Source organism: Uranotaenia lowii, chromosome 3 (genome assembly GCF_029784155.1).
Source record: "Uranotaenia lowii strain MFRU-FL chromosome 3, ASM2978415v1, whole genome shotgun sequence".
NCBI classification, from domain to species: Eukaryota; Metazoa; Arthropoda; class Insecta; order Diptera; family Culicidae; genus Uranotaenia; species Uranotaenia lowii.
In genome coordinates, this window is record NC_073693.1 from 320429030 (window position 1) to 320443782 (window position 14753).

At 36.5% G+C, this 14753-nt stretch overlaps 1 protein-coding gene across 1 annotated transcript; it reads right to left on the reverse strand.

Annotated features, from left to right (window-relative positions):
* Positions 1-11783: 11783 nt before the first annotated feature.
* Positions 11784-13282, reverse strand: LOC129753785 (putative gustatory receptor 28b). The gene is made up of 4 exons (XM_055749631.1): positions 12870-13282; positions 12157-12487; positions 11939-12097; positions 11784-11861 (listed from the first exon to the last, which is right to left on the reverse strand). Exons 1-4 carry the CDS (start codon positions 13280-13282, stop codon positions 11784-11786), a joined length of 981 nt encoding a protein of 326 aa, XP_055605606.1.
* Positions 13283-14753: the final 1471 nt, after the last annotated feature.

The window sequence follows — 14753 nt, forward strand, 5'->3', positions numbered from 1 at the left end:
GAACTTTGAAACGGCAAGAATAAGGAAAGTAGGAAAACAAATGACAAAAATGACATAAATGACAAAAATGACAAAAATGACAAAAATGACAAAAATGACAAAAATGACAAAAATGACAAAAATGACAAAAATGACAAAAATGACAAAAATGACAAAAATGACAAAAATGACAAAAATGACAAAAATGACAAAAATGACAAAAATGACAAAAATGACAAAAATGACAAAAATGACAAAAATGACAAAAATGACAAAAATGACAAAAATGACAAAAATGACAAAAATGACAAAAATGACAAAAATGACAAAAATGACAAAAATGACAAAAATGACAAAAATGACAAAAATGACAAAAATGACAAAAATGACAAAAATGACAAAAATGACAAAAATGACAAAAATGACAAAAATGACAAAAATGACAAAAATGACAAAAATGACAAAAATGACAAAAATGACAAAAATGACAAAAATGACAAAAATGACAGAAATGACAAAAAATGACAAAAATGACAAAAATGACAAAAATGACAAAAATGACAAAAATGACAAAAATGACAAAAATGACAAAAATGACAAAAATGACAAAAATGACAAAAATGACAAAAATGACAAAAATGACAAAAATGACAAAAATGACAAAAATGACAAAAATGACAAAAATGACAAAAATGACAAAAATGACAAAAATGACAAAAATGACAAAAATGACAAAAATGACAAAAATGACAAAAATGACAAAAATGACAAAAATGACAAAAATGACAAAAATGACAAAAATGACAAAAATGACAAAAATGACAAAAATGACAAAAATGACAAAAAATGACAAAAATGACAAAAATGACAAAAATGACAAAATGACAAAAATGACAAAAATGACAAAAATGACGAAAATGACGAAAATGACGAAAATGACAAAAATGACAAAAATGACAAAAATGACTTTTTCCAACTCGCCAGATTCCTTGAAAAAGGCAAAATAAACATGTCGCAACGTCGTTTTATGATTTTTTGAGACTAAAATCGCCGAGAAACTTCATCAACATTACTGGATCAGTCGATAGGAAATTAAAATATTTCGTTTATTTTTTTATTGATTTGGACTACCATTGAAATATCTTAACTGGAATATTTTCCGAAGCTTCAATAGAATTAAATAAAGTAAGCCTCAAATAACATTTATCATCCAAAACCGGTGTAGTTGACCTTTGCAAGATCAAACTGTATTAATATTATCAAGTATGTGGTAAACGTTCCAATCATCTGAAAAAAATAATTAAAATTCTCATAAATTGTCTCCATCAAAATAACTTATTAGATTTTACAGCATATATCAGTTTCCATTCGAAGTCGAATATCCCACAGGAAATTTTCGGGGTATCGTGCCAGAGTTGCTTTGAAAATAAACGCCATTGATGGTAAAATTGGCAGTTAAAGCTGTTATAACAGATGATTTTGTTCACTTTCACAGCCGTATTTTTGCACTGAAAAAATAAATAAAAGTCTGTTTCATCCACATATTTTTGAAAAAATCTTCGTATTATTCTACCTCCATGTTGCAGAGACTGGAAACCACCACAATCTGTATGATATAGCTTGCATAGAAACACGCAAACGCTGAATTGGACCAAGCAAGACGTTTGGTTTTATCGGAAGAGTTTGCTGCATGCGAGTGGATCAATGCAAACACTGCAAACATTATGTACCCGAAACAGGTAAACATACCGAGCATAACTTGAATGGCGTGACAGTTTATGAACTCGTATAGCACATCGAACAACTGATCGTGAAGGATGGCAAAATTTTGCAGAACTTTGGCTGATTCTTTGGGGCATGAGAATCGACGTTTGCAGTTTCCTTCGACTGAGTTTTGAAAATATTGGCTGAAATAATGAAATTTGAGAAAATCACATATTGAAATTCAACTCACAGAAACTTTAAACGGCCTTACCTCACGAGCAAATCCAGCTGTTTAATTCTGCCTCGAATTTTTGTTATATAAACAACCCAAATGGTTTTTGTTGTTTGAAACCCTAGCAAAGTCCACCCGAAGCTTATCAGGGCCAACACCTTAAGCCATACTGATTCAATAAGTTCAATTCGATTGACAAATAAAAAGGATATCGATGCAAAACAGCAGTATTCAAGAAAACCTAAAACAATCAAAAGTACCGAGCAACGGTGATCTATTTGGTATTTCCAGTCGATTCCAAAGTTCGCAGTTAGCTTATTGTCAAAGTTATATAACTTCACTACCATAGCAAACTTCCTCAATGCAAAGCGATAATCGATGGACAACGCCACCAATCTAAATACAACGAAAGATGATATAATGATGAAACTTCCGGAGCTAGATATGGCTGAATCGTTGTATTTCCTCAGCTCTTTGATGAAATTTTCGAGAACTGAATTGGCAAGAGCGACGTGCACCAGAATGGCTCCAACCAGCTGCATATGATCCTGGGCCGTGCGGGTTGCCGTAAAATCCTGCCAGTTCACGGTCACTGGCATATGTCCGAAGAATTTTGCCACTCCATAAACCGGAAGCCAGGCATCACGAAAGTCGCTTACATCCGGCCAAAGCTTCATGCTTCTGTGGGCTCGGTTTTCGAATACAATTTATCGATCTTAGAAAGGGCCAGTGGGGAAATTTGCATTAATTAACAATGGAGGTGAATGAAAATGATTGGGACAAAAAATTAAAGCTTATCAACAATTCATAAGACAAGTATGTTGATCTGTCACGAACAGGTCGTTGTGAAGCATCTTAACCAGGAAAAGGCATCAAGAAAGCATCGAAATGCTGCTAAAGCTATGCCTTTAACGACAGCAATGCGAACAGAAAGCATGGGACATAATTGACACGGCTTTGAAGAGGATCCTACAAAGAGTCGAGATGGTTCGACATCCTTTCTCGACCAGCCATCGTCAGGGCGAAGTACAGATTTAGAGAGTCAGGTCTTAAAGTCCGAAATGTCCAAAGTGTGCTGGGTTTGTTGAGTTGAGAATGAGTGTGTGTTTGTTTTAGAAGGTCATTCCGGCTTTGTTTTACGTCTGGCATTCATTGCCCAGCCTTCAATACCTTCTGAATACTGCGTTCGCCGTAGAGACACACTAGCTCGTGATTAATCCTTCGCCTTCACACTCCGTTCGCCTACACACCAATGATGGTTTATTACAGTCGTCTCTCGAACACTCCGATGAGACGTGTGCCGATTAGGTAACGCTTTCACAGTAACTCGCACCCGTCACAGCATCCACTCCCGTAGAGTTTCTAACCACCAAGGCACGGCCGATTAAGAAACTACCAAGCTAGATTTCCGTCACGACCATCCTGGATGGTTTTTCCGCTTCTTTTTGCTGCAGGAAAGATCATAGCTGAGTACATGAGACCTTTCAGGTCCACCACACGAAGTTCAGATTAGGGTTATATCGCGACCTGAGATCGCGTTGCTTTTGAATTGTGGTGTTATACGAGGCCGAACACCTTCCTTTAGCTTGTCAAGTTTGGTTGACTATCTTTCTCTCTCTCTCTTTCCGTTCATCATCTTTCCTGATTCATATTAGATAGCGCTTGATTTGCGAGATTGCGTCAACTGTTCGTCGCGACACATTTCAATCGATACATTTTGGTATTGCTTAAAGCACCCGAAAGGATCTGCGTGAGGTATAAGTTGACCTCTCCATACTTCCGAATTACCCAGTCTGAATGTCGAGGGATTAGCCTTTGCGTCCATCTTGCGTTGTTCGATGCGTCCCATTGCTCCTGCCTCTTGAGCATTGACGCTGCTCGTTGAGCTTTACGCACTCCTCTAACATAAGGTTGCCAGATTGCCGGTTTTATCCGGGTTTGCCCGGATATTTAACACTAAATTAGAGAGCAGTCAGGCCCAGCACGGTTGCCAGGATTTCATTGAAAAATGTCCGGATTTTACCCGGATTTATTCACTTTATTTGGCAAATTAGACAACAACAAAAAACAACAAACACCTCCAAAACGAAAAACGAGCAAATTTAAAAAAAAAAATCATGAAAGATTTTTTGGAAGAGTAAAACACGGTTCAAAATCTATCGATGAGTTTTGACGATTTTTTTTGTTTTTTTTTGTTTTTTTTTGTGATTTTTGTTGAGGTATTTCTGAGTTTGACAAAATTTGCTCTGATATTGCCCGGATTTATGGTCGTCAATTTGAAATCGAATGCCCGGATTTTGCCAGGTTTTTATATAAAAATTGCCCGCAAAAACTCTGGCAACCTTACTCTAACAGCTTTTTCTTTATAGCCCTCCTTATCCTCCGCCAGAGTTGTCGATGGAAATCATTCCCGCAATGACAGAAAGCGGAATCTACTTCTATGGTCCTGTATGCATAGGATACTTGAATGGCTATCAGCCGATGTGTGCTGTGTATCGTAGTTTCGACAAGGAGACGTCTCTTGCTACTCTTTGGACCGTGGCAGTTTGGCATAATTCAGCAAATGATTAGATGGCTTTTGATGCACTTTCACAACAGTATTTGACATGCGCACCAAAACTTAAGCTATTGTGGACCATTACTTCAAGGTATTTCTGCTGCTGTTTTGAAGATGTCGTGTGTCCTCCAACTGTAATCTCCATGCGCGGCACAACTTTTTTGTTGGTCACGAGCAGAACTTCGATTTTATGGTGGCCTATTTGAAGCTTAACTCCCTCCATACAGATGCCAACCCTTTCCGAGGTCCGAGTATGGGAACCTGTGAAACACCAACTGTAATAGATCGTCATCCAGTTTCTGTTTCGTACGTCAGGACCCGATTTTCGAAGTAGCCACCTATTATCTTGCAGAGGGTATTGGGAACACGCATCTAGTGAAACACTTTGGTGATAGCTTCCCAGCTGGCACTGTTGAAGGCATTCCTAACGTCAATCGTTACAATGGCGCAGTGACGAACACCTGTCCACTTCTTTTAATATGCGCGCTTCGCGTACTACGTCACCATTTGGATGGCGTTCAACCTAGATCTTCCTTTCCGAAAATCGAACTGTCTGTGACAGTCTACTTTAGCCTTCAGTGTAGATAATAAGTCTGTTGAATATTATCCTCTTCAGTAGCTTACTAAGGGTGTCCAGCAGACAAATGGGTCTTTTTTCTATTAGACCACCCAGGTGGTAAATCCTTTTTACGGGTTGCATTCCAAGGCAAGAAAGCAACCGCGTCCCCCAGTATGCTACTCTGGGTCCATGGGTGCAATTGGACAACTCATGATACTATGTACCCCTACGCCATAAAGTCCACCTGGAGCCTCATAAGGTCATAATTCCCATTCGGACCTGCATCGAAGGCTTTACCCGAGATGGGAGACCAAGTCCGCCTTACTCAATTTCAAGTCAAAACTCCAGTACATACATTAGACTAGTTCATTTTTCGGCTTTTTTCGCTGATCACAACGCCACTTACAGGGTTTGATCCTCATTCATTTTCAAGAACTCTGGACAAATTTGAGCTTATTTCAGTAAGTTTCCAGCGTGCGCTAGGAGTTTTATTGAAAAAAGTCAATTTTTCTGGAAAATTGTCGTAGATATGTTCTAGCAAGCTATTGTTAATATAAAATGATGGTTTTATAGTGCCCAATGATTCGTATGATAAGCATCTGTATGGACCTGTTTTAGATAATTGACTAAATCAAACCGAAAAAAATTAAAAATTCATAAACTACCAACTTTTACAGAAAATTTACTTTCAAGTTGAGAGTTTAAAATCAGAAGTAAATAGAAGAAATATATTTTCGATATAAACTTTTCATAAAAAGATAGCCTTATTTATAACCTTTAATTTGATGTATAACACTTAACTATCGCAACAGTGCTAGCAAAGTTATTCAAATATCTATGCAACAAATTTGATTTGATAAAAGATTTTACATTCAAGTTTTCTCCCCACGAACTTGTGTACAAGTCTCCCCGCTTGCGCGCGCTTTTATGGAGTACCTAGTAGGCAATCATTTCAGATGCCACGTTTTGCTGGTTGCATGATGTTAAAACTTGAATAGAGACAACATTATGATTCAAAGAATGTGATGTGAATGTTTGAATATCTTTGCTTGTACAGTTGCGATAATTAAGTGTTATACATTAAATTAAAGGTTTTAAATAAGGGTATCTTTTTATGAAAAATTACATCGAAAATAATTTTTTTCTATTTACTACTGATTTAAAGCTTTCAACTTGTAAGTAAATTTTCTGTAAAAGTTGGTAGTATATGAATTTTTAAATTTTTTCGGTTTGATTTAGTCAATTATCTAAAACAGGTCCATACAGATGCTTGTCATACCAATCACCGAGCACTAGAAACCCATCATTTTATATTAACAACAGCTTGCTAGAACATATCTACGAAAATTTTCTAGAAAATATTGACTTTTTTCAATAAAACTCCTAGCGCACGCTGGAAATTTACTCAAATGAGCTCAAATTAGGCCAGAGTACTTGAAAATGAATGAGGATCAAACCCTGTAAGTGGCGTTGTGATCAGCAAAAAAAAAAAACGAAAAGTGAACTAGTCTATTATACATACATATACTCTGCCTCTCGTTACGATTCAACACTAAGGACCTCTCCTCTAACGACTCGAGGTGCGTCATTTACTTGTAACTCGAGGCTTGCTTGGTTTGCACGACAATCGTGCGCTCCGCCTCTGTTCGAGACCACTACAAGAGACCAGCAATGACCTCTTCTCTAACGACTCGAGATCTTGGCTCCACTTGGTTTGGCTCGAGGTCCTCTCCTCTTTGCTCGTCCGTGCGCCGAATCGAGAGTAGCTTATCCTGGACACACTCATCGGATGATTTCCGGCGGAGACATCATCCTACACCGATTCGAGTCCCACCGATGACGTGAAGCCGCTCTACTCGAGAGTATTTCGCGGCGGAAATACTCTCCCCCTACGAGTTCGACTGCGAAGAATGTAATGTCCTATCCCCGCAGCTTCCGTCGTAGGGAGCGTGTTCTACTCATATACTCCGCGGCGGTGAAGGTATCCTACACAACGTTCGCGACGTACCTAACAGCTCGGTATACGCTGAAGGTAGAGTCTTATCTTTGTATGCTTTACTGCTATCATAGCAGTAAAGCATGATCGGACGCACCCCAGACAACCAGAAGTCGTATTTTATTTTACAGATTATATCGTATAGAATGTTATTTAAATTTATTTTCGTATATCTGCACCTTCAATGTGCGGCCCTTGCATATTCTTTATCGTATTTAGATGCATTGCATGATTTTATTACGACAAGAAGAGAGACTCGTATTTATGTACATATGAGCTCGACCTTTGTGTAAGAGTCGCGTTCGTGATGCTAACCGGTACGGTTCATTCGAGTTGTGCTCCGTGTTACACTATCAGTAGTGCGGGATGATGCGATTAGTTTGTCCCTTTTAAAATTTGTCCGAATCAGTAAACAACAGCGTTATAAGTCATTGAGTTGTTGAAATGCCATCATTTAATAGTTGAATCAAATTTGAGCGCGGGAAGTGAAATTGGAAAAAATGGCGCTCAGTTTGGCAAACAAAGATGTCCGACTTTCACCAGGAGCCGCGCAGTGAATTTATATTGAGAGACATAAATTTTACGAGATCTATTCATAAGAACGACATTTAACGGTGGTGATTTTTTTTTTTAAACATTGAAAGTGTAATAATATTATTTTGAACTTTAGTGCGGCAGAAAGAAGGAATAAATTCACGAAATTAATACGCGTCGGGGTTCGCCTTTTGGTTCTGGATGTGTATTTGTGCTATCTGCTGTTATAATTTTCCAATTTCGCAAGGATTACTAGATGGCACCGGCTTGTGATAATAGGTTAGGTTAGGGCAGACGAAATGAAAATAATTTAGCTGTAATAAATGTAAAAAAGTGGCGTGTTGTTGGTTGGCTGATCCTTCACTCCGAGCGAAAAATCACAATAAAATGGATCGAAGCAAGCTATGGAAAACATCAGGAATCAGGCAGGAGTATCAGCAAATGCGGAACATATTTGGTGAGAGCGTTCCAATGTATTTTATTTATTTCTCTTTTACTATAATACTTCTTAAAAACAGCGCCAATTCTCAAATGTTGAGTAACAGAAGTTCTTTCTAATAATGTGAGTCGCTGTTTAAGTTTATTAAGCTTGTATTGAACGTTTGAAACAGACGTTTAGTAGTACGTTTGATCCAGCGCTGCTATTTTTTCTTATTTGTGTTGAATGGTAGAAAACTTTTGTCATTTTATGATAATTGTTGTATTTTTTAAAATGTTTATCGAAAATCGATTAAACTTCAACTCCTTTGTTATAACTGTTATCTAGCGTTATATTTCTTCAGGCGATTTTTGAAACGTCAGCGATAAAATATCTCAGAATATTTTTATTATTTTTTCAAGTTTACTGTTTATTTGAGCATTTGAATATTAATCTCGGTATTGTTACAGTATTCAATATATTTTACAACTAATTCTGGACATAATTATGAGTACAAGCAGGTCCAAGCACAATGTCTATTGCGAAAATTATCAGAAATTATCGATTAGTTCTGTTTCTCATTGCTAAGCCAAACAATGTAAAGTTTTCCTTGTGAACTAACTGAACACTCAAATCAATCAATTTTTTAATTTTAAATTATCAATCATGGAGTTGTTTCATTGTGATTACGATTAACAGTTTATGTATTATTGAAAGAAATTCAATTATTTTGAAAGTTCATATGATTTCATAGTTTTGAAATACATGTATTTACCATATTTCACTTATTCTTTTTTTCATTCTATTTATCTATTTTGTATTAATTATATATCATATTTATTTTTATTTGTTTATCTTTATATTTCTTATATCATATATTCTCAGAGGGAATGCATCTGGGGATAACCTAAGGAAATTATTGCAAGCGGAGTGGATTGCCAACCATTGTAGGTTTGTGAGGGTTGGATGCCTTCCCTCGACGAACCATCGGCCGTGGAAGCCTGAGAAGCAATTCGAAGGCCAAGCCACACAGTCATAGGCTGGACCTTGCTACCGATGGGGGAACTATACATACATACATACATATGAGCTCGATCTTTGTGTACGACAATTCACAAAAAATCTGTAAAAAAAACGAACACAAACACACATAGGATCTCAATGAAACTTGATGTTTCCTCGAAGAGATTCCCTTTTCTTAATTCTAAGCGTACATCTTTCGAAGATAGGATGGCTAGCATCTTACAAATGCTAAAACCACCAACCCACAGAAAGTGTACTATGTGTACCGTGACCGAGACTCGATCTCATACCCGCTGGCTTAGAAGACTGGAAGGCTATTCTCTACACCACGGGCTGCGGCTTAAAACGAACGATATACCCCAGACAACCAGAAGACGTATTTTATTTGACAGATTATATCGTATACAATGTAGTTTAAACTTAGATCTGCTCCTACAATGTGCGGCTCATGCATATTCTTTATCGTATATGAATACATCGCATGATTTAATTACGACAGTGTGGTGGAATAGGATAGGATAAATAAGTTATTATTCAAAATAATTCATAATGGGTTATTATGATACATCTCTGATAACTTGAATGATATTTTCTGAGCGTGTATCGCCGAACGTATGGTTTACCAGTTCGGTGTACATAAAATAAATAAATAAAAAGGGTATGATCAACTACAACAGAGTTTTAGGGTATTGGTGTGAATATTTAATATGCTGTGAGTGATTCATTTATGGATTGCGAGAGTATGTATAGGTGTGAAACGTATTAAAAAAATAGATTACACATATGCGATACTTGATTGTTGGTTTTAGATCGAGGTTGAGTGAAGTTGATAGCACGTTTAAAGTCATTCTCTAAACCTTCGTTGCCAAGAATGGAGGTAGTTCCCTCCATAGTATGGAACCCTAACTTTTGTTTTATTCCACAAAATTATAATATACATAGATTTTTATAAAACTTCAGCTTTGTCGTACGGAAATTATTACTTTCTAGCAGTTTCAATGATATTGTACGGAAATATTGTCCAAAAAAACAGACATTTTGTTCAAAACATAAATAGGCGCATTTAGCCCGCACGATTTGAGATTCGGCATTTTAGACAACACTTACAATAAAATCGTTTTCTTGGAAACAGATGAAAATTTTAACATAAAAATTACTCCATTGTATAGAAAACAGATGCTTGCACACGTGTATATAGTTTTTGTGATATTTGATTAAATCAGTGTTCTGCTTAATAGGCGCATATAGCCCGCTCATCCCCTATCATAAAAACCCATTATGAATGATTTTGAATAATAACTTATTTATCCTATCCTATTCCACCACAGACAGTAAAATCCAAATCAAGAAATTGTGTGCTAATGTACCCACATGGACTCCAAAATAATACGTACATACTGGTTTTGCTGCATTATATACGATATGTTTACACGTATATTTGCACGTATATTTGTGTTGCAAATTCGAAATACCCACCAAATGGTGGTCTGGGACAGATTTTGTCGTGCTATGCATAAAATTATTCGAAATTAAGATTTTTTTAAACATGAAATACGATTTATATTATTATAACAACCAGGTGTTAGATTTTAGCAGAAAGAAAATAAGCTCGCAACTTTGGTTGCCACTTGGAGATATGTATATGCTATAAAATCAACATGCCCTCTAGCCTAAAATTCCAACACCTATCAAGCTTTCTCTTATGTGCGCACTAATGCCAGTCTATCCACCTTTCTTTTAAATTTCTATAAAATAAATTCTCTCTAGTTTTCATTCCGCCGCACATGCCATTAAAATTATGATCATACAAATTACGGCGTTTTAAATCATATAACATGCTATAAAATCGTATATAACTGCATGCATATCCGGTTTAAACTGACTTTAACGACATTTTATACGATCTTTTCACAATGCAGTTGTAAGTGCGATTCGCAACTCCATTGTAAACGACTTAAGTTATCATTTCTGATACGATTTCATGTTTGCTGGGTTGATATTTTATATCCGATATGAGTGTGATGGGGTCGAAAAAAGGAGTCGTTCAAATGAACCAACACATTCTCCTGTAATTTTTTCGTTATTTGCAACTGATCGAGGCAATAAGTGGTAAGAAAAAGGTTTAGCAATTGCTTCGGTCCTTTTTACTTAGCTCGAAATCAAGCAAAGCAAAAGCCCAAAGCATTTGCTTAGTTTGGTATGAATAAACCTTTGCCTAGCGGATGTGTACTAAAGTCTTAGAACATAGCTTTTGCTTCAAAAAATATATGTAGCTATCCAATCAGCAGAATCTGAAGTTTTCTAAAGTAAAATGAAAGAAGACGATCAGAAAATTGAAAAGTACGGCTAAAATATCCATGAAGTCGACGATGCGGGTGGTGGGTGTAAGAATGACCGGATTTTTTTTGGTTAATGCATGTTCGTATGTTGATGTTTAAAGAAACATAAATACATTTTCGAATATGATATATGAAAGGACAATTTCAATTGGTCTAGCGAGCAAGAAACAGTTAGTTCACCTGAAAAGTAAAATGTTTTTCCAATTAAAATTAGTTACTTGAGAATCAATAAAAAATGTTTGTTGGTATGTTTATTCTTACCACTAATTAAGTCTTCTTAGAAAATTCAATGAAACTCACATCTGAGTGACGAGACATTGTGAATACATAGACATATGTTCTGAATTATTTTCACAATTAAACAAATCTGGGAATAACCTCAATAAAAAACGGAACGATTAGTTCAATTAATATTGTATTTATTTTCACCCTAATAATTGTTTCACAGTCCTCCGTAATTAAAATTTGTCAAATCAAACTGCACCAGAATGATTAAGTAGGTAGTGAGCGATCCTGCAATCTGTAATAAATAGAAAGTTTCTATAAATATTTTCAATTTCAACGCTTTTCTTACGAATAACCCATAAAAACACAAACCGTATAAAACAGTTCCCAATCAATGTCGAACAGCCCACAGGACATTTTGGGCACATTGTGCCAGAGCTGTTGCGAAAAGTACCGTAGCTCTCTAAGCGTTTTCCGATCATGTTTACCGTAGCTTATAATTTTATTCACTGTGACTGATAGATTTCTACTCTGTAACGATAAAAAGTACTTGTTCGCATCTTGTTGTTTAAGTATCTTGTAAACTATACCTCCATATTAAGCAAGCTAGAGTACACCACAATTTGAACCATATAGCTCAGGTAAAAAGCTTCGTAGACAAAGTTCGACAGTGCCAGACGTTTGGTTTTATCCTGGGCATTGGCAGCATAGGAATGGATCATCCCAAAAAGAGCAAACGTTGTAAATCCAAAACACGTAGCCAATCCAAACATAATCTGAATCGAATGGCTGTGGTTGAATTTGTTCATCATATCACAGAGCTGGTTGTGAAGCACGATGAATTTCCGAAGCATCCGGGAGGACTCCTCCGCAGACAAATGGTGCTGCCGGCTGTCAGTCACTGATGTTTGAAAGTATTTGCTGAAATTAAAAAAAAATTGTTAAATTTTATGAAAGGATGTTTAAGAATCCAGTTATGCATTCAAGAATGTATGCAATCTTCATATTTTTTTTTAATTGACTGAGTTTGTTTTATTTTAAATCTAGAAAATCACTCATAGGTATCTTGTAAATTTACCTCATAGTTCTATTCAAAGCGGAAATTCTTCTTTGTATGCATATCATTGATATTATCCATACAATTTTGGTCATTTGGAAGCTCAAGCCGTTCCATACCAAAGTAATGCCTAACCACACAAGATTCCATAAACTAGACACATTTTCTGCTCGATTCACAATAGAGCTCGTAGCCATAATAATAAGTGTCCATTCCGCGAACCCTCCGATAAGAAAAAGTACAGACATTAGATGATCCTTTTGGTAGTTCCAACTGAAACCAAAAGAGTTTTGCAGCTCAAAATCATATCGGCTGACGGCTAGGCCCGTTTGAATTTTCTCAAACGCATAGACGTAGTCCAGTACCAATGCCATCAATCTCGACACCATATGCAAAATTAGCAATGTGTACATCCCTAGGCTGATTATTGCCGTATCGTTGTAGTCTGAAAGTTCTTCTAGAAAACTTTCATGCATTGAAATCCCAAAGATCACATACATAAGTGATCCAATAATGAGTCGCACATGATCTTGAACGGTTCGAGAGATTGTGAGATCTCGAAAATCGACCGTGGCTTGAAGATGGCAGAACCATCGCATTACCCGATGTAACGGTCGCCACGTATCGATAAAAGTGTCCACACGATACCACCACTTCATTGCTAGAGCTATACAAGCAGTTTAGTCTATCGGAAAAAGTTTTTTGTCTCAGTTATCACTTTGGTAATTAGAATATCAAACAATGGTAATTACTGAATAGTTTTCGATCATTATTAGCGATAATGGTGTCACAGAGCTCAAGAGATCAATTAGTACCTATATCAATTTCGTCATTATTTTTCATTTTGAACATTGCATTCTTGAAAAAGTTCCAATGATATTTTTACAAATATTTTAAAAAAATTATAGATAAAGATAGAAAAATTTCATGAACGTTCTGAGATGATTCAAAAAAGGATAAAAATAACCCAGAAAACCAACAATATTAAAAAAAAAAAACAAAAATAACCAGCAAAGAAACCATCAACCTCATGTACATCCTTAGAGCAGCAATCCTCTTTCGTATGTTACTTGTCAAAATCACCCACACAGATCGGGTTGTTATGAAACAGCTGATGCTCCAACAAAATGTGCCCGCAGCGAACAGCCTGTTCCAAAATGTTGTCAATTTTTCCATTCGATTGACCATTGCGAAGGTGGCTCCAACTTCAACAAACCACTCCAAATAGCTTCCAACCATCATCAAAACCGATCTGAAGTGGTCCTTTTGGTAGTTCCAACTATGGTTGAACTCTTCGCTCATTTCCCGATCGAAGTTATTCAAGCCGACCAACACTTGGAATTTTTCATACACATACACATAGTCCAAAACCAAAGCCACTAAACGTGAATACAGGAAACTTGACAGTAAACAGAACATCCCAAGGTTGAGAATTTCAGAATCACTATAGTCGTTCATTTCTTCCAGAAACTTTTGATGAATCGAAGCTGCGAATCCAAGATGGATTAAAATTCCGGCGATCAACTGAGAGCGATCGGAACCATTGCGTTGAATCGTTAGTTCTTCGAAATTTACAGAGACTGCCATCAAACAGAAAAACCGGGATGTTCGATGCATTGGATACCATGCTTGGAAAAAATTGTTGACGGTGTACCACCACTTCATCTTCATGACTACTAGGGAGTTAATTGTATACTGCCAGTCGTGAAAGTGCATCTGATCGAATGGATCGATAGTACTCATACCAATGCATATCTTTCAGGAAATTTACTAAAAGCTACTACTTTCTCTCCTGACTTTGATCAACTAAATCTAAACATGGTGTACCCCAACCTTTTTGCCATTTTTCTGCTTTTTTTGTGTCAAAAAAGTAATTTGCTCTGTCCTGCTATGCGTTTAATGTGCACCATTGTTTAGTTGAACATAAAAAAAATTCATTTGGGGAAAGACGGGTAAAACGGACAATATCTATGTTTCGAAAATTACAATGTTCGGCATAAATCTAATGATGGGAAGGTTCGCCTAAGTGTATCAACACCTTCGAGATCCTTTGTTTATTTACAGCAAGCAAGGTCTCATAAACTTTGCCGATCCATTATTTTATGTGATTTTCTCTCCTCAGAAAATAGT

Coding starts and splice junctions, on each gene's coding strand:
- LOC129753785 (XM_055749631.1), bottom strand. CDS start 13,282: ATGAAGTGGTGGTATCGTGTGGACACTTTTATCGATACGTGGCGACCG. Junction 12,488..12,869: donor TACCAAAAGGATCATCTAAT/GTCTGTACTTTT, acceptor TTTTAATTTCAG/CAAATACTTTCAAACATCAG. Junction 12,098..12,156: donor CTAGCTTGCTTAATATGGAG/GTATAGTTTACA, acceptor TTATCGTTACAG/AGTAGAAATCTATCAGTCAC.